Below are 20455 nucleotides of genomic sequence, written 5' to 3'. Positions count from 1 at the left end.
CTGTGAGCCACACTGGCCAGGGCGGAAAGAATTTCTTTTCAAACGAGTGGCTTAGTATAAGTCATCTATATTGACCCGAGTCAAATCAGTAAGTTACAAGTCTGGTATAAAGCATGTAATGAATTTTAGGAATTACTCTCATTAGGCTGTTTCAGTCTTTGGAGAACTTTGAGATTGTTTTTTATCTTTTTGACTCAAATATTTTAGAAGTTCACAATTTTTATTTCTTTTCCCAAGCAAAAGAATATAACAGTTCATCACAGTGTTTTAATAAATTCATCCTTGAGGTTCACCAAGAAAAGCATATTTGCAGTGCTGCCAATAAACTACTCAGAATATACAGATAAGTTGCTGTTTTTACATGCTTGCTATTGCTCCTTCCCTTGAAGTTAGAGCAGAATTGACTTCTTATAAGATGACTGGTCACTGTCACCCCAAGTCCACTTGCAGAATGTTCTTGTCATGGAGCAGTCCTACCTACTCTTTTCATGAGCAGTCTGTGATCACACTCTGAGCTCGGGTGTCTCTTCCTCCTAGGAGCTTAATGAGGCTGATTTTAAAATCTTCAGGTGAAGGAATCATGTTAGAGGTGGTACCCGTTGGCAGAAAGTTTAGTGAACAGGAAGAGGGGGTGAAATTGTAGATTTTAAGAGCAGGGAGTGGCAGTGAAGGGGGAAATCCTGTGTGATCTGGGTAGGCCAGGAGAAAGGTACTGGCGTCAGAAGTCAGTACACAGTGACAGCATGGAAGAGCCATCTGGCCGGGTCCTGCTGGTGCAGCACGGGCCCTTTCCACAGGCTGTCAGACAGACACATTTTCTGAGGTTTTGTTTTTGTGTTAACGTGATAATATTCCAACAGTATAATTGAAGTCGGCGAGACAATAGGGTTATATCTTATATTTGTGAGTTCTAGTGTCTACTTTTCTGCTGTGTGTTTCTAACCCAATGCAAGAATGCTTTATACTTTTTTCTTTGTATGATTGATCTTCAAATTGGGGTTTGTCTTTTCAATACTTTTTAGAGCAGTCTCATTCCTCTTTTGATTTGTTAAAACAAGGATTTTAGTTCAGCTATTGAGTAGCCTTACAAAAAGTTATTTCAGCCTTGCAGGCACAGACTGTACTAGAACCCTAACCGCAGTTGCTAGTCACCCTGCCTTCGTCCAGACTGCACATCTGCATGCAGTGGGTTGCGCACGGGTTGCTCAGCTGTCAGTTAGGGTCAGTTGTTAATGTACAGCTCTCTGCAGGGCTGACATATGTAACATTGTTGAAGGACAGATGTATTCCTGTACAAAACTATGTTAAGGGAGATTTTTTAAAGTGCAGATTTTAGGGTAGAATGACAAATTATATTTTATATTCAGTTGTCCCTTTGCTTTCATCTGCATTTCTCTCTTAATTAAGAGAGAATTAGCCATTTGACAGTTTTAAGTCAGTAGAAACTTATTTTTAGTTATTCAAAATTAATTTTTAATTTGTATATTTAACTTACAAAGTAGGTTGGTAATAACAGCTGAACTATGTAACATTGTTGCTTCAAATTGAAGTTTATATTATGACCATTCAGAATCAGTGCTCATAAAGCAGCATATTCTTGAGCTATTCTGAGTTTGAAACGTGGAGGAGCTAAACCGTGTGCTGTGTATTACACATACCAACATCCAGAGCACTGTGCCTTCCCACGGAGCAGAGAGACAGCTGTCTGCAGTCTTTCTCCACGACTGAAGCCTGCTCAATATCGGGAGTCTGAAGTGGAAGTGTTGGGGATCTTATGTTTTGAAGTGTTGCTTTGGTGAGGTTTGTATTTGAGAAGGACTTGATTTGAATGGCTAACAACTTTGGAACCCTCCTTACTCACTAACACGAGTCACTATTGTCGCTCTTGATTCTGTGCTCCATCAAAGCCAGATTTTCTTACTGGGGTAGGAAAGTGAATGGCATTTGAGTCAGTGAGTGGCTTCTGAGGTATAGTTACGGGCACTTTATCACTTTCTGCCATTGATAGGTGGTCTTGTTCTTTCTTCCTGCCCCTCTGTGTTCCCTCTTTTCCTTTTTCTTGTCCTCTGTTCCCATATTTTTTTTTGCCTTCATCTCCCTCCGTTTTATAGGTCCTGAGCTTCAGGGTTAGGTTTGCAAGTCATAGAGCTTGGCCCAGCTCACGCCCTGTGGGGAGGAGCTAGGCTGACCCTGGCCTCTGGCACATGAGGGGTCGTGGACTGCGTGAGTCCTGGAAGTCGTGGCCCCGTAGCACCAGGGCCCAGCGTGGCTTCCCCGGCCGTAAAGCCTGTACAGGTTTCCAAATAGCAGCATCCAGGCACTTTGGAGAGTTGGTTCAACATAACTATGAGGCCGTAATATTTTTGCTAGTATTAAAATTCTTCAGAATTGTAATTATTATTTAAAATAATATTTTGGTTGACTTAAGTTTTCAAAGATGATTCTAAAATTGATCTAGAGACTCATTCAATAGCAGTGACCTTTTAAAAACTTACATTAAGTAAAACTGCTGGTAGATTGAATCACATGTATGTAAGAGCTTCCTCTGTTCACACTATGGGACTTCAGTGATTCTTAGAGGCTACAAAATGGTCAAATGTTTTTAAGTGTGCTCTTTTATTAAATGCTTGTGCAGGTTTTGTAATTCAGTACAGGAGGTTTAACCTTGTAATGTACATTTTTTTGTATGTAAAAAGTCTTTTAAGTAGCCTTATCCTTATTTAAATAAACTGAATAAAATTGTTGAGTGGGTCTGTCATTCATAAAAAAATAAAGTGAAAAATACGCTGTAGTGACTTTATCTCTTTTTATTTGAGTAAACTGTATAGAAAGGTGTCATTTTTTACAGTAAAACGTTCTGTACCTGGACTGATCAGACTCAGGCACGATTCGGAACAGTCGACCCACATCTGGGGCTCCGCTGTGGGGGCGTGTGGCTGGAATGGCTGGTGCGCAGGCCACCCTGGTGCGACGGGCGGTGCCGGTCACTGCACTCGAAGGGAAGGAGACAAGGCCCTGAACCTCATCCCTTGTGAGCTTTCCTAACTGGGATTCATGGAGGGCTTGTGTTTGGGTCGTCTTAACAAATTAATGTCTAAACCGGTATCTTAATGTTGATAGTGAAGCTCTAAACTCGCTTGGAAAAGCCTCTGATTAGCTACCTGGAATTACAATGTAGATCCTTGATTTTTTTTTTTTTTTTTTTTGATCTGGACAGAAGAGACTAGAAAGTCTTATTTCCATTTAGATTTTTACTAAAGTGCTTTTTACTTGTGGATGTGCTCTGCTCTGTCAGCTGTTGCTAGATTTGGTCGTCTTCCCTATGTGGCAGGAAAATAAAGATGTGAATTAAGTTCCTGCTCCTGAAGGGAAGACAGGCAAGTGAACCACAAATAATAGATCATTGTGATGAGAGGAAAAATCAAGGTTAACCATGGAATAGGGCTGGGGAAGGTAGGGTGAGAAATGAGATCTCGTGGCTGGGAAAGGCCTCTGAAAAAAGGTATTTTAAGGGGTGACAGCTATGGGAAGCTCTTAGGGAAAGCTTCATAGAAATGGTAGATTGTGATCGAGCAAAGGCTTCTGCTGTCACTTGTGAACCCCCGCCGCAGCCCTGATGGGAACAGCCTGCTGGGAAAATCCGTCCCAGCTGCCAGGTGGCTCCATGCATGACGTCCCAGGGCAGCCAGTCCAAACGCTGACTCCACAGTCGTCCGTTTTTGACAAGTTGGGTAATTGAAGGTTGGATACGTCTAGTGTATTTGTGGTTTTAATAAGAAACAGGTAAGATGTTCTATAATGAAATTTGGAAAGCTTTTGTTTTTTGGAATTCTATTTTTATTTTCAAACGCACATTTGCAAGAATGCATTTACTTTTATATCATGAAGAAGATGGCACAACAACGAACTAGGGTGGGTTTATTCTGGTGGAGCAAAGCACCCCACTGACCGAATCTGGAAGGCCCACCCCAGACGGTCACGCCCGCAGTGACAGCGCTCAGCCGGGACTACCTCGCCCCTCGCGTGTGCTCGCCGTGTGACTGGGCTCCCGCCAGTCTCCTGTCACTTACCACTCGCCTTAGCTTACTGTTCCTGAAGGAGAAACGCAAGGTCCTAGCCCACAAAGCAGTTCGTGCTCCAGGGTGACTGCAGGCCGGCCCGGCCACGGACTCAGAGCGCTGTGTGCAGCAGGGACCGCCTCTGCTTTCTCTGCCACCCTGAAGGGCCCGGCACACCCCAAGTTCCTCGGGTTGCCGGTACACAGAGGAAGGAGACGTCCCTCCGGCCTCCAGGCGCTGTGTCTGTCCAGCACGTTACAAAGGGAAGGCAGGTCAGCGCAAGAGCCATGACAATGAAGGCTCTGAGCTGTCGGGTGGCCCAGGACGGCCTTCGCTGTCACCAGCTCATCCTCAAGCTCACGGAACTGCTTCAGGTGCAGGGCCTCACATTCCCAGAGGAGGAGTTGGGAGCAGGGAGTGCAGGGATGGCTGCAAGGGGGTCCCGGTGCTGACGGACCAGCTCCCTTCACGCTGCCCCGCCCCCAGAACCCATCGGACAGCCGCCAGCGTGCCACGCGGCCGTGTGCACACAGCCTGACGTTAATCACCACTTCACACACTGGGCCTGGATACCTTTATTGCAAGTCACAGACTCCTGCTGCAGGCCTTACCTGGCAGGGCGTTACAGTCGTGAGCACTGCCCTTCACGGCTTATGTAGTGTGGAAAATGCACGTTCGTGACGTGTTCGTTACACTTAGAAATTAAATACGCAGTGAAAGCAAGGTACACGTGTACATACGCAATAGGACTTTGGCACTTGGGTTTGCTTGGCTTGCTTATGAAAACTCAAACCATCTTCCCACCTAAGGTTTCCATAGGGTCTTCTCCTTCCCTGGGGTTAAACTAGTACAGAGGGGGAAAGGGTTAGACAACGTGAAGATCACTGAGAAGCACAAGAGGAGTCTCATGTGGCCTGGGTGAGAACGAAGAGAAATCTGTGAGGCGAGCAGCGACGTGTGGCCTTCAGATGTCCTTCCCGCAGTCGGGGCACAGGATGTCATCCCTCTCTGTGAGGAAGCCGCGGCCCACCAGCGACAGGGAGCACTTCTTGCAGTTAAAGCAGTCGTTGTGCCACTGCCGCTCCTCGAAGGAGATGTACTTGGTGCCGCCCAGTCCTGTGAGCAGAGAAATGGCACCAGTAAGGCGAGGAAGGGACTGTCAGCCCCAGGCTCCGTGCTGGGACTGAAGCAGTTCTGCTCTGACCCACTTCAAAGTCTGGGTTTCTGGGTGCACGCGAGACTCAGATACTCCGCACGGCCTCGGCGAGCTCAGAAACACCAGAAGAGAGGGCTCTACAGCAGCCAGGTCAGAGGGCGCTACTGGAGTTATGGGCCCTGCTCCCCGCAGGACGAGCCATGAGGCAGCAGTGAGCCCCTTCACCAGGTGCCGCGCCTGCACCCTCTCGTGATTTACTGAAGGGCTAGAAAGGGTTGAAGAGAAAAATATTTTTCTCTGGAATGGCCAGGAAAGATCTCACAAAAGAAAGTGATATGTGGCCTTGTTGGTTGGGCGTCATTCAGTGCACTGAAGGGTCACTGGTTCGATTCCCGGGCAGGGCACATGCCCAGGTTGTGGGCTCGATCCCTGGCGGGGACCTGCAGGAGGCGGCGCATCGATGTTCTCTCTCAGTGGCGATTCTCCCTCTCCCTTCCTCTCTAAAAATCAATAAAAGAAAACAAAATAAATATGTGGGTGTGGGAGGAGGGGATGGACTTCCTTACAGAGGGGCTCTCATGAGAAGACAGAAGCAGGAAGGTAGGTGGGAGGAGAAGAGCTGGACAAGGTCAGGTTTGGGGAGACGGGCGGAAGTCGGGCTGCTGGGCCGAGAGCCGTCCGCAGATGTGGGCTGCACAGGACGGCTCGGACACATTTCAATTTGGGTGCTTGACTCTTGTTTGATGACGAATGCCTATCAAGTATTTAAGGTACATTGGCTGTAGTTTGTGCGGCCTCAAGTTCATGAGGATCTTAAGTTGGGATCAATTCTGATGAAATTTAGATCACGAATTCCAATTACAAAAAGTTCTTTTCAGAAGTAATGGTTCAATCTACCAATTAAAAACAAACTAACCACACGAACTACTCCATCTGGAATAGTTTGAGGTCTCAGCCGAGCACGAGAAGTCTGTAGTTCGTCCAAAGCTGCTTTTGTAACGTAACTGGTGAGGCTGACGTCAGACATGAAACCTTTTTGCAGGGGGAGACCTGAGGCCTAGATGCATCCTCCCTCAGCTAGACAGCGACGGGCTGGGACTGACCGTGTCCCACTGCAAGTCTTGCTTTTTCTTCCTCCGCTCCACCAGCAGTGGCTCTCAGCTCCCTTCTACATATCCTATAGCTTTGTACGAAGAGCCAAGCTACACAACCAGCATGTGACGGGAGTACTGACTGCCTCTCCCCCTACTCAGGCCCTGAAAGACCTGCAGATCGCAGAGCCCACACCCTAGCCCCAAGGCCAAACCAGAGCCGCAGGCAGGCCCTCCGTCTCTGACGCCTGCATACCTGAATCACCTGGAGGCTTTTAAAACTTCCAGGTCACGGCCAATGAAATCATGACCCAGGCAGCAGCAATTTCTAAAGCTCCTGGGGAGCTCTGAGTGTGTGGCCAAGTTTGCAAACCAGTGGTTCAGGCAACACGTGAACTTGGGGCAGGGGCTGCGGGACAGTGGAAGACACGCAGACCTCGTGTGACCGCACTGGGCTGTGCTTCAGACACGTGGTGGGTTTGTTTGTTTGCTTGCCTTTTAAATTTTTTATCCTCACCCGAGGACATTTTTTGATATTTTGTTCAGTAGAGTGGGAGGGGGAGAGAGAGAGAGAGTGAAACATCGACGTGAAAGGGACACATCAAGTGGCTGCCCCTCACATGACCCAACCGGGGCCAGGGACAAACTGCAACCGAGGTACATGCCCTTAGCGGGAACCAATCTCGGGTCTCTCCAGACCACAGGCCAACGCTCTAACCGCTGAGGCAAACCGGCCAGGGCATGGCGTGTTTTTTTTTTTTTATTAATCAAAGGCAAGACCCTTTTCCAGCAAAAAGATTACAACTCACTTATTGTGGCGGTCTAGACTGAACTCGCAATAGCTCCAATGGTGCCTGTACTTGTCCCCACCCCACCCCCTTTTTTTTAGAGGAAGGGAGAAGAGGGGGAGAGAAACATCAATGTGAGAGAGACACATCGACCAGCTGCCTCCCGTAAGCACCCTGACCAGGGACTGGACCCACCACATGGGTATGCGCCCTGGCTGGGAATCACCTTTCGGTGCACCGGAAGGCACCCCGGCCAACTGAGCCACACTGGCCAGGGCTGTGGGACTCCTCTCCCCGGCACTCTGAGTTAACTGGAGAACCAAGGAGCAGCGGGGAAGCTTCTGCCTTTCCGCGCCTGTGCTTTCTCCCTGCTGTTAAGTCCTGCTACGCTGAAGACCTGGGCCGAGGAGGAGCCCTGGCCAGGAGCGGAGGACGAGGCGTCAGTGACAGGAGCCGTGCTGGGCAGCTGCCCCAGCTGACAGCCCACCAGCAGCTCCACTGTTTCCCTGAAATGACAGCAAAGGGGGCAAGTGATAGCCGGCGCCAGGGAATGAACCCTCCTAGGGGCTAGGTGTCGTAAAGTACATTCTCCTTACTGGAGACACTGCTGTTCTATCACCACTGTGAACACTGAATTAGCAGACACCGAACCCCTGCTCCTAAGAGAAATACCGGGTCAGGTTCCCACCAGCCAAACACTTCCATCAGCCATGCGCAGCCTTGGTGTATGCCCTCTCTGTTTAAAGACACCCTATTTAACAGGCATTGCTGGTTCATCAATATTGAACTCAGGGCCAACAGCACCACGACTCAAGCCTGGAGGAAGCTTATCCAACACACAGGGCACCTCCCAACCTGCCTGGATCAGGAACACAGACTTCAGCACTGTTCTTGGGGGCCATCTAAACAGAGAAAATGCTAACAGAACGCACGGAAAATGCAAAAACATGTCACTAAACAGACCATGAGAAGGACCCTTGTTTCCAGTGAGCTGCCACCAGAAGGCAGAGTGTCGCCCGGTTGCACCTTGACTGGGAAACACCCGTGAGACGACCACCTTGCACCACGGCTGTGTGCATCTCCGCACGGCCGCGAGCGCGCCGCGCTCCGGGTCTGCTCCGCAACCGCTGGTGAGCAGGCAACTTTGCAAATGTGAACCCCGGACAGAGGAGTGACCAAAGGCAGCATCTCTGCACAGAGAAGTGGCAAAATGCCATTCGAGTTTATTTACAAAATTCATTTGAATTTTGTTAAAGGAAAAAAGTATGAAGTAAGGATCTATCCGAAATTTAATCTAGACTCACACTTGCACAACTGTCTGGGGATGGAGCTAAAAGTCATTCTCGTTGCAATTTCCAAATTCCTACGTAGGTTCGTGGGCATCAGTCTCTGTGCTTCAGAAAATTCACTCTCCTTGTCTGGAGCCAAGTTTTCATTCTGCTTTCCTTTTCAGTGCTACGTTGACACACATACCTGATACTTTACGTTACAGTGCTTTTATGTAGATTACACTTCTGTATGAAGCTTTATGACATTCACTTCTACAGACGTTACTGCAAAACAGCATTAAAGATGAATACATCCAGCTCTGGCCGGTTTGGCTCAGTGGTTAGAGCGTCGGCCCGCAGACCAGTGAGTTGCAGGTTCAGTTCCGGTCAAGGGCACGCACCTCAGTTGTGGTTCGTCCCTGGCCCTGGTCTAGGTCATAGGGGAGGCAATCAGTTGATGTGTCCCTCTCACGTCAACATTTCTCTCTCTCTCTCCCTCCCTCCTTCTCACTCTATCTGAAGATAAATAGAAAAATATCCTTGGGTGAGGATTAAAAAAATTTTTTTTTAATTTTATTTATTTATTTTATCCTCACCTGGGGACATTTGTTTGTATTTATCTTCAGAGAGAGCAGGAGGGAGGCGGGGGAAGAGAGAGAAACATGGACGCGAGAGAGAGACATTGACTGGTCGCCACCCACACAACCCCGACCAGGGCCGGGGACAAACTGCAACCGAGGCACATGCCCTTAATGGGAACCGAACCCTGGACTCTGGTCCGTGGGCCCATGCTCTAACCGCTGAGCCACACCGGCTAGGGCAAAATCGAATTTTTTAAATGCTGTGTTTCTCTTCATATTTTATATGGAAATCTGAGCTCTGGATTACACGGAATGAGAACCGTTTCCGTGACCTGACGCTGTCGCAGGGGTGAGCTGGGTAAGGTGCACCTGGTTCGGGAGCCGAGGAGAAGGAAAGACCAGCAGTGCAGAGGGCGCGAAAGGAAGCTACACGGGACCACACCTGCAGGCCCTGGCACTGGTGCATGCGTCCGCCCCTGCCCCCAAAGCCATTAACTGCAGCCATGGGGCCGGGACCGCACTGGGGACTTCCCATGACGGGAGTTCCCCCGCCCAGCCTGGTCACTGATGGTGGCGGCACACGGGGAACACTTATGAGCCTCCAGTCCGACCGGCTGTCTGTCCCCCACCACGTGTCACGCTCTGGGCCAATGCCTGGTCTGCCGGCCACCCAGGTTCAGGGGACGGGAAGAACCGCCTGGAAGGTGGCCCTCTGCCCTCACGCAGCCAGGGGCTGGCGGTGGAACAGTCTCCGCGACACTGTGGGGCACCTTCAGGAGCCAGATCTGCAGCGAAGCCTGCACATGTCCGTTTCAGTGAGCTCACGTGGCTGCCACAGACGCACAGACGGCGCTTTGGGGGACACTCTCACCCAGAGCAGAAATAATGAACCTCTTGAGAGCGGGCATCTGAAGGTGTTCAGTGATCAGGTGAGGAGAGGGGACCTGCTACCTGGTGAAGTGTCCAGTGAACGGGCAGAAAAGTCAGCTCAGGCCTTCCTGAGGCCTAGAGTTGGAGCACAGGCAGACCTCCCTTTACTGTGATTTGCTTACTACACGTCACAGACATTGTGGTTTTTACAAATCCAAGTCCGACTCCCTTCATGTGGGGTCTGGAACCCGACCCCAGCATCTCTACGGTCTGCATGCAGCACAGACGCACCCGCTGCCTCTTACCCCCCAACCTGCAGTGCTGCGGGAGGAGGAGCAGAGGCCGTGCGCCCTGGGCGGGCCTCCCACACTCACCGCTGATGGGGTTGGTGCAGCCGGCACACTTCTTGGCGTACAGGTCGCAGAAGCAGCTCAGGCAGTAGGCAGACTCGTCTCGGGACGTGAAGCGCTGCCCGGACAGCGGCTTCCTGCAGGCCGTGCACACAAAGCACTCCTTGTGCCAGGGCTGATCCCGGTAGGTGACGCCCCCGGTGGTGATGGGCTGGAGGGCAAGAGGGCAAGGCTCAGTCCCCGAGGCACAGTGGCCTGTCTTACATCCTTCCTCCGGGAAACACCCAGTTCTGGTTGGACGTCACTGAGAAACTGCTGCGCAGACTTCACAGTCCACTGAGGCAGACGCTGGCTTCTGTGCCAGCGACGCAGGTACTAGGACGCCCGCCTCGTCCCCCAGAGGGATGCTGGGCTTGAAGAAGGTGAGGGTGTTCCCACTGCTCCCTCGCTGGGCAGGGGGTGTTGCCCAGGGGGTAAAGCCGGAGCCTGAATCAAAGAGGCAGATCTGAAGCCTCCCCCTTCTCCCGACGCCCTCGGCCTGTGGGCTGGTTGTCTGCAAAGACCCCTGCACACTGTCTGGTCCTTACTGGTGGAAGACAGTGGAGACACCTGGGGACTGGTCCTGCTGGTGTTGTGGGGAAGGAAGGCTGGGAAATAAGCCCAGAGCCTCCCGCTCATCTTGTCTTTCAATTCTACAACTTTTGCGAGGAGCCAGATATACCAGAACTGGCCATTAATACCCCAACTTGATCTACTATTTTCCTTTTTCTGTTGGTGCTTTTTGTATTCACTTAATACGTGGTCGAAGGACAAAACTGACGAGGTATGGGGAGGGGGCGTGTTGGCTCGGCAGAGCGATGGAGGAAGGGGCAGGGGAAACGCCTCGGGCAGCACTTTGGCAGGGCCCCCAGCACCCCCAGTCCTGACACAGAGAGCTCTCTCCACTCTGCAGATAAGTAAGCTGAGACCCAGAGAGTGAGGCGACTTGCCTGGTAATTCACAGCTAGTCAGTGACTAAGAACCAGAGCCCGGGACTTCCTTCCACCCTCTCATCTTTCCATGAGCATGTGAACCATTACACCTGCCCTGTAAGTGCTCCTCTGAGGAACAGCATTCACGCGACATGTGCTGGGCGGCAAGGCGTCCACGTGGCTACCGAAGGCATTTCTGTAAGAGGCGCCTTCATCCGGAACAGGCTCGCCCTGCCCCCTCCGGGCCCCATGTGCCCCACAGCACCCAGCGGGCTGCCGGCTCCACACAGGCTGCTTCCCAGAACGTTCCCTGAACCCCACCCGGCCCCACTGCTCGGGTCACTCCCGAGGACTGTTCCCAGTGTACTCTGCTGCGACTGCCTTTTTCAAAGCACAGCTGTCCAAGGTGCTCGATGCTGACATTAGAGGACACTTCCGCCCACACTGTCCGTCTTCTCCACCGTGGGCCCGAGTGCCCCGAGTGCCCAGCATGGTGGCAGGACAGCTGGTGCGTGGACGGTGAGCACACAGGACAGCTGGCGTGTGGACTGGTGAGCACACAGGCACACGCGTGTGGCCCAGGCAGCGTGCTCATCACACCCGAGCAGGACAGCACGTGGGGAAGAAGAGCCACTGAAGTGAACTTCCCTTGGGTCTCAATAAGAAAAACAGCAAGGGAGTGGACAGAGAAGAGGATTCCCAACATCAGCACAGCAGGGGACGCCCCCAGGGACGCAGGGATGCAGTCCACGAGCCATACTCATGAGGGAAATGGGGAGAAACAGAATTCAAATAGTAAAGAAAAACGGAAAGGAGAGAGGCTGAAGAAAATCAGTCATGCTCTGCCCTGGCACGCAGGCCGGCGGGCATTCCAGCCCAGGCGGGGCATGGTGAGCGCGCGGGCAGTGACCGGGCAGGAGCCGGCGGTCTGCAGTGAGCCCCACGTCCTAGCAGCGGGCAGGCAGACAGACAGACGTCGGGGTGATGGCAGCGGGAGGGAGACAGCTCCCCGCAGGGGCAGGGTTCCTTTTCTGTAACTGAAGGGAGCCCCACAGACACAGCCCGGCCCACCGGTGAGTGGGGTTAAGGATCGGCCCCACGCAGGCGGCCTTCCCGGCACTGTCCCCGTCCCTCCGCCTCACTGAGCTCAGCGGCTGGCTCCTGGTTTGTGGTTTCTTCAAGGAGACAGTGTAACAGACAGCTTTGGGACAGTCTGTTCTCCTTCCCTTTAAATTGTCGTAAATAAACGAGTATTTGGGAAAACCCCAGAAGGAAGGAATAAAGGATTTTTATCTCAGAACACGGCAGCGCTCGTGTCTGAAGACTAGACACAGGTCCAAGGGGCCAGTGCAGGACGCACACCGGGACGACGGGCGTGCGGTGAGGAGGCCTAGCCCCGGCCGCCGGGGTCCCCGCGTCTCTCGCGGAGGCGGCCGCGGCGAGTGCCAGGTCCCGGCAGGACGCGTACCTTTTTGCACTGGACACACTGCAGGGCGTGCTCCTTCTCGTAGCAGGGCACACAGAAGTTCTGCTCGTCCTTGGGGATGAAGCTCTTGGTGCCAATGGGCTGCTGACAGCGGTGGCAGATGAAGCAGGTCTCGTGCCAGCTGCTGCCCTTGTACTCCATCTTGCGGGTACCTGCGTGACAGTGGAGGACAGGGCGCGGTGACATGACTGGCTGGGGTCCCGGCCGTCTGCACGGAACCGCCACATCGAGTCCGGTGACACAGCCAGTCACTTCAGCTGGGAACAGGCCACGCTGTAGAGAGGAGGTCCCTTGTCACACACCCAGCTCAACACATCTGTATGAACACGCTCAACACAGTGCGCACGTGACATGAAAAAATACTCTTGTCCCTGTCAGCAGGGCAAAATAGAGAGAAAGCTGGCAGAGCGCAGACGAGTGCTCACAGAACGTGAATTCTGGAGCAGAGGGACCCCCTGCTCCTCAGCGGATGGACGCGGCTGGGGGGAGGGAACCTGGGGTCTCCAGCCCACCACAAGGAGCCTCTGCCTCACTCACTCGGACCCGCGCAGCCCGCTGGGACGGACCTCCGTGCCCGCGCACTGCGTGGGCTGCCGTGGAAACCACCTGAGCCTCACAGCCTGTGTAGCCGGCCTGCCCCCGTCCTGTGCACTTCCTCTCCTGAGTAACTACTATCACGGGACATGTTCACATAACTCGGCCAAGTAGATTAAGAAGACAGAGAACAGAAATGCCTTTGGGATCACCCCCACCCCACCCCCATGCCTGATCCACAGCAAATGCTCAATACTTGTTGACCAATGTTTTCCCCATACTTTACCAAAAACGTGTGTATACTTACTGAAAGACACGGTTCAAGACATACGTATGTGAGCACCTTTGGGATGACGCCGAAGTAAAGGATTTGGGAAAAGGCAGCACAGTGAACACAGGAAGGACAGGCGCAGGCGCCAGCTCACTGCACGCAGCCCGAGGCCACCGCAGAGGCTGCCTGTTGGATACCCAGGCTGGGCTGGAACCCTGCCACCACACACTCACGCCACCATGCAGAGCTGAGCAGCCTGGCCGACTGCAGGGCTTGCAAAGCCCAAAATACTCATCTGGTTCTCTGGAAAAATTCAGCCAGTCCCTGGGTTCACGTGAAGGATGCTACTATGGAATGACTTAGCAACCGGGGATCCAGGAACAAGGGGGCATTAGGCCGAAGGCAGGACTGGGCGGCAGCACAATGCAGGCATCTGAAATGTTTAAGTCAAAAGGTAATACAGCCCTGGCCGGTTTGGTTCAGCGGTTAGAGCGTCGGCCTGCGGTCCGGAGGGACCCGGGTTCGGTTCCCGCTAAGGGCACGTACTTCGGTTGCGGTTTGTCCCCGGCCCTGGTTGGTCGTGTGGGTGGCAGCCACTCGATGTGAAGGACACATCGATGTTTCTCTCTCTCTCTCTCCCTTCCTCTCTCTCCCTCCCACTCTATTAAAAAAAAAAAAAAAAAAAAAAAAAGGTAATACAGCCCTGGCCGGTTGCTCAGTGGTTAGAGCGTCACCCAGGCACTGAAGGTCACGGGTAATCTGATTCCCTGTCAAGGGCAGGTACCAGGTCTGCAGGTTCCATCCCCAGTGGTGCGTGTGGGAGGCAACCAATGGATGTGTCTCTCGCACATCAATGTTTCTCTCTCTCTCTTTCTCTCCCTCCCTCCCTTCCACTCTGTCTAAAAATCAATGGAAAAATATCCTTGGGTGAGGATTAGCAAATAAAATAATGATAATAATAATGATGATGATGATGCAAGGCTAAGGGCTGTACTTTAGCTGGTTGGAAAGGTGGTGAATAATCAGAACCAGCACTGACAACCATCACATGGTCATTTCATCCGATGTCATTTTTGGGTAACGGTCTTCTCTGTACTTTCAAGATCAGACATTTAGGCACCACCTCCCATAGTCAGGGAATTCTTGGGGGGCACACAGTGATCTTCAAAGCCTACGGGATGTTGAATCCTGAAACAAGGAAAATTATACTAAGCAGTTTTATTTCAGGTAAGAAAAAAAAGGTGGATTTTATTTTATTATTTTTCTCAAAGAATAAGGAAAAGTCTACTTAGAAAATCAGAGGTAGCTAGCCCTGGCCAGTTTGGCTCAGCAGTTAGAGCATAGGCCTGCGGATTGGAGAGTCCCAGGTTCGGTTCCCGCTAAGGGCACGTACCTCGGTTGCAGTTTGTCCCGGCCCGGGTTGGGGTTGTGTGGGTGGCAGCCAGTTGATGTGTCTCTCTCACATCGATGTTTCTCTCTCTTCCTCCCTCTCTCCCTCCCGCTCTATCTGAAGATAAATGCAAAAAATGTCCTCTGGTGAGGATAAAAAGAAAGTCACAGAGGTAGACGTGAGCCCCAGGAGAACTGGCTCAGGAAACCGGTTACAGAGGCTGCAGAAGGGCCCTGGAGCCTGGGAAGAAGCAAGGCTTTGCTGCCTGGGAGGGAGGAGGGCGTGGGAGGGCACAGGCTGCTCCACAGAGAGCTGCCGTGGGGAAGGGCTTCAATGTAAATCCCAGAAAGATCTCCTTTGGCCTCGGGGTTATTCCCCACGCACCCCTTCCTCACTCACTCTTCCACCTCGGACCTCTGGTCAAGCAGCCAGGGGTGTGGTCAGGGAATACGGAGAGCCCAAACAAGACCCCGTAGCCTCCTTGGGGTCTTCTGAACTAAGTCTTACCTCAACACCGGTGCTCGGGGAACTGCCTGTCTCTTGCAGGGAACCACTGGGCACTCCCAGCCCAAGGCCGGAGTGGGTGGGGGTGGGGGGTGCGCACATCTGAGAGGCGCCATTTACACAGACCTGCAAGAGTACTGCACAAACATTGCCAGCAGGTGGCAGCAAAGTCCCTTCTAACACAACCTGCATGTTAGACCAATTCTCCAGATGGAAGGTGTCTTTCTGATTCAAACAAGCAAGCATGGTGAAGGGTTAGGGGCCCGTGAGCCAGCTCCCAGGCTGTGGTGCTTCTGCAAGAAACCTCTGCAAACGGACGCAGCATTTCGCGGATGAGAGCTGGGAACTGCACTGTGGCGTCTCACACGAGCCTGGCTCCCTGACCGTGTCCAGAAATGAGACTTCAGGTCTGGGCCCGGGGGTGACTTTCATTTAGAACATGCCTCTTGTCCTGTCTGTCTAAATTCAAATGTACACTGATGCTCTGGACTGCTTCTCATCTTGATTTGGTTGTAGCACTTTTAAAAATCAAACCAAAGCAAGGAAGCAAGGGCTGTGGCGACCGGGTGCCTGCCTTCCTCCTCCTCCTCGTTTTTGCACACGCCAGGCCCTTTCCACACCCTGTCTGTGGGCCCAGTCTGTCCACAGTGCCTCTCCTGACTTCTTCCCTCGGTGAAATCCAGTTCATCCTTCAAGACTGCTCAATTGTGATGTCCCGAGAGCCCCTTTCTTGACCCTGCACCTGGCCCCCACACAGCAGGCTCAGGCGGACTTCTCCCTAAAACCCTAATGACAGCACGGTGAGGCGCAGTCACTGAGGGTGGCGACGGGGCCTCTTCGAGAGCACCCCCCTTCTTAAGCCAACCAGAATCATGGAAAGTCTTGGAAATCTCAAAAACTTCAGAAAAATTTCACAGCCCATTCTAAGATACACTTATGTTTGTCTTCATTTAAATACCAGTTGTTCAATGTTTTACTTCCTGATCTCAGAATTACGCCGTTGCTCTGGGAAGTTGTCGCTTTTCCCCGTAGACCTGGTCCAGTCCCATCAGAGCAGCAACAGCTGGACATCCTGTGGTCCGCAGGCCAGTCCCCAAGGACAGACTCCTGCAGGGCAGGGCCTAAGTCTTGCTCACAGTTCTTCACACGGACAGCACCTTGGTCACTCACATCCAAGCCTAAGTCCATCGCCTGGACGCCCGTCGACGGCAGCCCGGTGTCCTCCGCCCCCCTCGTCCACGCTGTCCCTGGAGCGGTCCTCCCGTGGTGACAGCGCCTGGAGTCAGGCCCTGGGCTGGGTGCGCCCACTGGGCACAAAGCAGACATCAGTGGGCTGTGGAGCTGGAGCTAATGTTCAGCCGCATTGTTTTCTGAACCCCAGACACAGCGAGTGAGGTGTCCTCATGGTGGGGAACACCAGCAACGGGACACTCAAGCCTCTCCCTGCCTGCACCCTTCAGGGAACTGTGTTCCACCCTCACCGCTGTCCCACCACAGGGAGCCCTCGTCCCGCCAGGAGCTCACTATGCCCTCGGCCTCTTGGCTGCAGTGTTGGCATCTGTGACATGAGGGTGAAGCTGTCAGCTGCAGGGCCGTGTGCAGGGCGGGCGGGATCCGCACGCATTGGGGGGCCGTGTGCAGGGCGGGCGGGATCCGCACGCATTGGGGGGCCGTGTGCAGGGCGGGCGGGATCCGCACGCGGTGGGGGGCCGTGTGCAGGGCGGGCGGGATCCGCACGCGGTGGGGGGCCGTGCCCCGTGTCTGCTCCGGCAGCAGTAGCTGTGCCTGTGATAACCACACAGCGTTTCTCACCGAGGAGCCTGAAACCGGGAAGGCTGTGCCCCAGCTTCCCCTTTCCTTCACAGAAGAGATTCCGGACCAGTTAATGTTCGAGTTTATTTGTTATCTGATCGTGAGTTTTTTCTCTCCCCAGTAAACACCCTGAGAAATGGAAGGTGTTGATGGTTAATTTCACGTGTCAACGAGTCCGGGGTGTGATGCCCAGCTGTTTGACTGTATGCCAGTCTGCTGTTGCTGTGAAGGTACTTTACAGATGTGATTAGCTCTTTATCAGTAGACTCTGAATAAAGCAGATGACTCTCCTCATGTGGGTGGGCCTCATCTAATCAGTTGAAGGCCTTAGGGGCAAAACTGAGGTTCCCCAAGTAGAAGGAATTCTCATGGTGCAAAGGCAAAGCCCTGCCTGAATGGCCAGCCGCTGCTCTGAGAGCCAGACTCAAGGCTGAACATCACCCTGCGCCGAGTCTCCAGGCTGCATGCCGGCCCTGGGGCGTCGGACTTGCCGGCCCCCAGCAGCTGAGCCCGTTCCTTCCTATAAATCTCTGTTTCTCTAGAGGGAAATTCAAACACCCAGGAGGCATGTCTGTTCACTGCAGACAAACTTCTGAGACCTGGGCCTTCTCCTCCCACCCTGTCAGAAAGGGATGGCGTCTTCGTGAGGGACAGCCACCGAGATGGCAGAACCACCAAACAGGAGAAGAGAAGCCACTCTGCCGGGTCGCACCGCGGTGAAGGGGGCCCGCGCCGCCCGCTCTCCAGTGCTCTGGTCACCACCTGGCCAAGGTGGGCACCTGTTTCCAGGGGCACAGGGGCCGGCCCTGAAGGACCCGCCCATCCTGCTACATCTGCCCGGCTGTCTGAACTGAAAGTAACTTGGACCGGTGGGGGTTGGGGCCGGGGGCAGAGCCAAGCTCTAAGCAGCTGTACATGGTGAAGTCACACGGCGGCCCCTGACCCTGGGTCCAGTGTGCTCGCACGGACACTGCGCCGTTTCACTGGGTGCCCCACGCTGCTGCTCTGCACCCCGCTAGTGAGGCTGTGCGTGCCGCCCCGCGGAGGTTCATCCTGTGTGCCTTCCATTTCTCCGCCGTCAGAATGAACCGCTGCTGCTGCCACGGGAAGAAGTCAGCCACGTCCACCCCGGAAGCCCGTCTGCCTCTGTCCTGCCCGGCTCCGGAACTCTGCTCCCAGTGCGGCACTGCGGGGACCCGTCCTGGCTCGGCCACCAGCCACAGTAGCCTGCGGTGCTCCTGCAACCTTCTGGGGAGCTGAGACAGGTGGTCCGGAAGGTCACTAAGTTTAAAATTGTCAGTGCTTTTACACTGTGTTGTGTGAGTTAACACAGTTCTCATTCAAAGCGCCCGAACGGGGGGCATTCTTCCACCCCTGCGGGGAACCCCGACTCCCTTCACGGAGACCTTGGCTGTTCCCTGTTCTCATGGGCTATGACCACCTCTGCAGAGGCGACATCAGCCTGTGCACCTTCCGCCAGTCCCACAAAGCCAGGGACGTCCTCCTTTGGGTCCCCCGCCCGAAGACTCATTCTGACCTGGTGCCCCAGGCAGGTGATGAGGGAGGAACGGGAGAAGCAGAGGGGCCCACAGGCTTTACTCGCAAAAGGGCAGAACACTGCCGAGCACGTGGAAAGAGACAATCCAGAAAGCGAGCGGAGGGGTGCAGGAGGCAGGACCGCCGGCCGCCTAGCCGGGGAGCCGGGGAGCCGGGGAGCTGGGGAGCCGGGGAGGGGTGCAGGGCAGCCATGAAGTGGAGATGGGAAGAGGATCCGAAGGAGTCTGCTCTGAGTCAGCCACGGAAACTTCCTTGAGCTCTGGCCGTGAAAACCTAGTAGATATTTAATTTGTTTTTCAATTAACTCTGGGGTCCTATTGTGCCGAGACGCCGGGCATGAGTCCCTGGGAGAGGACGGCGGGTCACCGCTCCGACGTGCTTCGGTTTGCAGTCCTGACGTCTCCACCTCTGGGCCCGCAGTCCCAACGTGTGCAGCGCTCCCGTAACCGAGGGTCTCCCGCCCACACGTCCGCCCGGAGGCCGCCGCAGCGGCTCCAGCAGGCTGTGGGGAGGCCACGGGGCCTGTGCTCCCGGGCTGCGCGGTTATCCGTCAGATGTGTTGACCAGGGAAACGTGGCGGCAACAGAAACCATCTGAAGACCTAATTATGCCCGTGCCTTTTTAAAAAGTTATGATTTCTTAGGCAACATATCTTCCTAAAATAACACTTCCCACATGTCAGTCTCTTGCTCACAGTTCCCTAGTATCTCCATTGCCAAAAACAAAGCAAACCAAAAATAAAAACGCTGCAGCTTGGCAGTGGCTCCCGCTAAGGAGGCGCGAGCGCTCTGAATCGTCTCTGTAGCTGGATTCTGCACGTCGGCGTGACCCCAGCTACTGTGGCAGCGGGTCACTCAGCGGGCCGCCCTCGCTTTCAGAAGTCAGCGTGCAAGTGCAGAGCCCTCGACTTAGGTTCCTGTGACATATCCAGGCCCACATTCATGAATACAGTGAATTTAAAAATCACTTTCAAGGAGCCTCTGTGTTTGGTTCTGTTTATTAACATGTTGAACTGAGCTCCTTTAAAAACGACTTTTTAAAATTTTATATATTTGATAACCCTTTTTAAAAAATGTGCTTTATTCATATTAAGGCAGGTTACTTTCTTTTTTAAGTCCTCACCCAAGGATAATTTTCCATTTCTTTTCAGACAGAGTGGGAGGGAGAGAGAGAAGGAAACATCGATGTGATAGAGACACATCGACTGGTTGCCTCCCGTACGACCCTGACCAGGGCCGGGAACCGAACCACAACCAAAGTACATGCCCTTGACCAGAATCGAACCCAAGACTCTGTGCTCTGCAGGCTGACGCTCTAGCTGCTGAACCAAACTGACCAGGGCTGTTTTAAATCCCTTTTAAGTGCCTCAGCTAACAAACGGAACCTCAAGTTCTTAAGTAATCATTCTTGAAGTGAATTAAACTTATAAACATAGGAATGGTATCTTAAATGTCAGCTTATCCCTTTTAAATCACTTATTCAATCGTACTTTCCGTCAAAATCAGGAGCTTAATTTACTCTTTAGACCAACTAAACTAACTCCACACGTACTTTATCATCAGATTATTTCACATGTTGTTACCATGGCTTGGATTCTCTCAACGTGTCTGCACTTGGTTCCAACCCTTCCTGGGCTAAAGGTGCACCTACCCAGGGAGCACCTTGAGGACGGCACCTTCCCCCAGGTCTGAGGGCTCACTGTCAGCCTGAGCCTGGTCCCATGGCAGCTCTGTCGGGTCCTTTTAATGTAGCTCACATCCCATGGGCC

At 53.0% G+C, this 20455-nt stretch overlaps 1 protein-coding gene across 2 annotated transcripts in view; it reads right to left on the bottom strand.

Annotated features, from left to right (window-relative positions):
* Positions 1-3855: 3855 nt before the first annotated feature.
* Positions 3856-20455, bottom strand: part of FHL2 (four and a half LIM domains 2) — a 74664-nt gene continuing 58064 nt past the window's right edge. For both annotated transcript variants that reach the window (XM_036262752.1, XM_036262753.1), the window contains exons 4-6: positions 12602-12771; positions 10187-10373; positions 3856-5174 (exon numbers count right to left, since the gene is read on the bottom strand). In XM_036262752.1, coding sequence (XP_036118645.1) covers positions 5023-5174; positions 10187-10373; positions 12602-12771 — 509 coding nt within the window. In that variant the 3' untranslated portion in view covers positions 3856-5022. The remainder of the gene's footprint in view (positions 5175-10186; positions 10374-12601; positions 12772-20455) is intronic.

The sequence above is a fragment of the Molossus molossus genome, unplaced genomic scaffold (assembly GCF_014108415.1).
Source record: "Molossus molossus isolate mMolMol1 unplaced genomic scaffold, mMolMol1.p scaffold_m16_p_15, whole genome shotgun sequence".
Lineage (NCBI taxonomy): Eukaryota > Metazoa > Chordata > Mammalia > Chiroptera > Molossidae > Molossus > Molossus molossus.
Note: the sequence above shows the minus strand (reverse complement) of the source record. Positions and strands in the feature narration are given on the sequence as shown.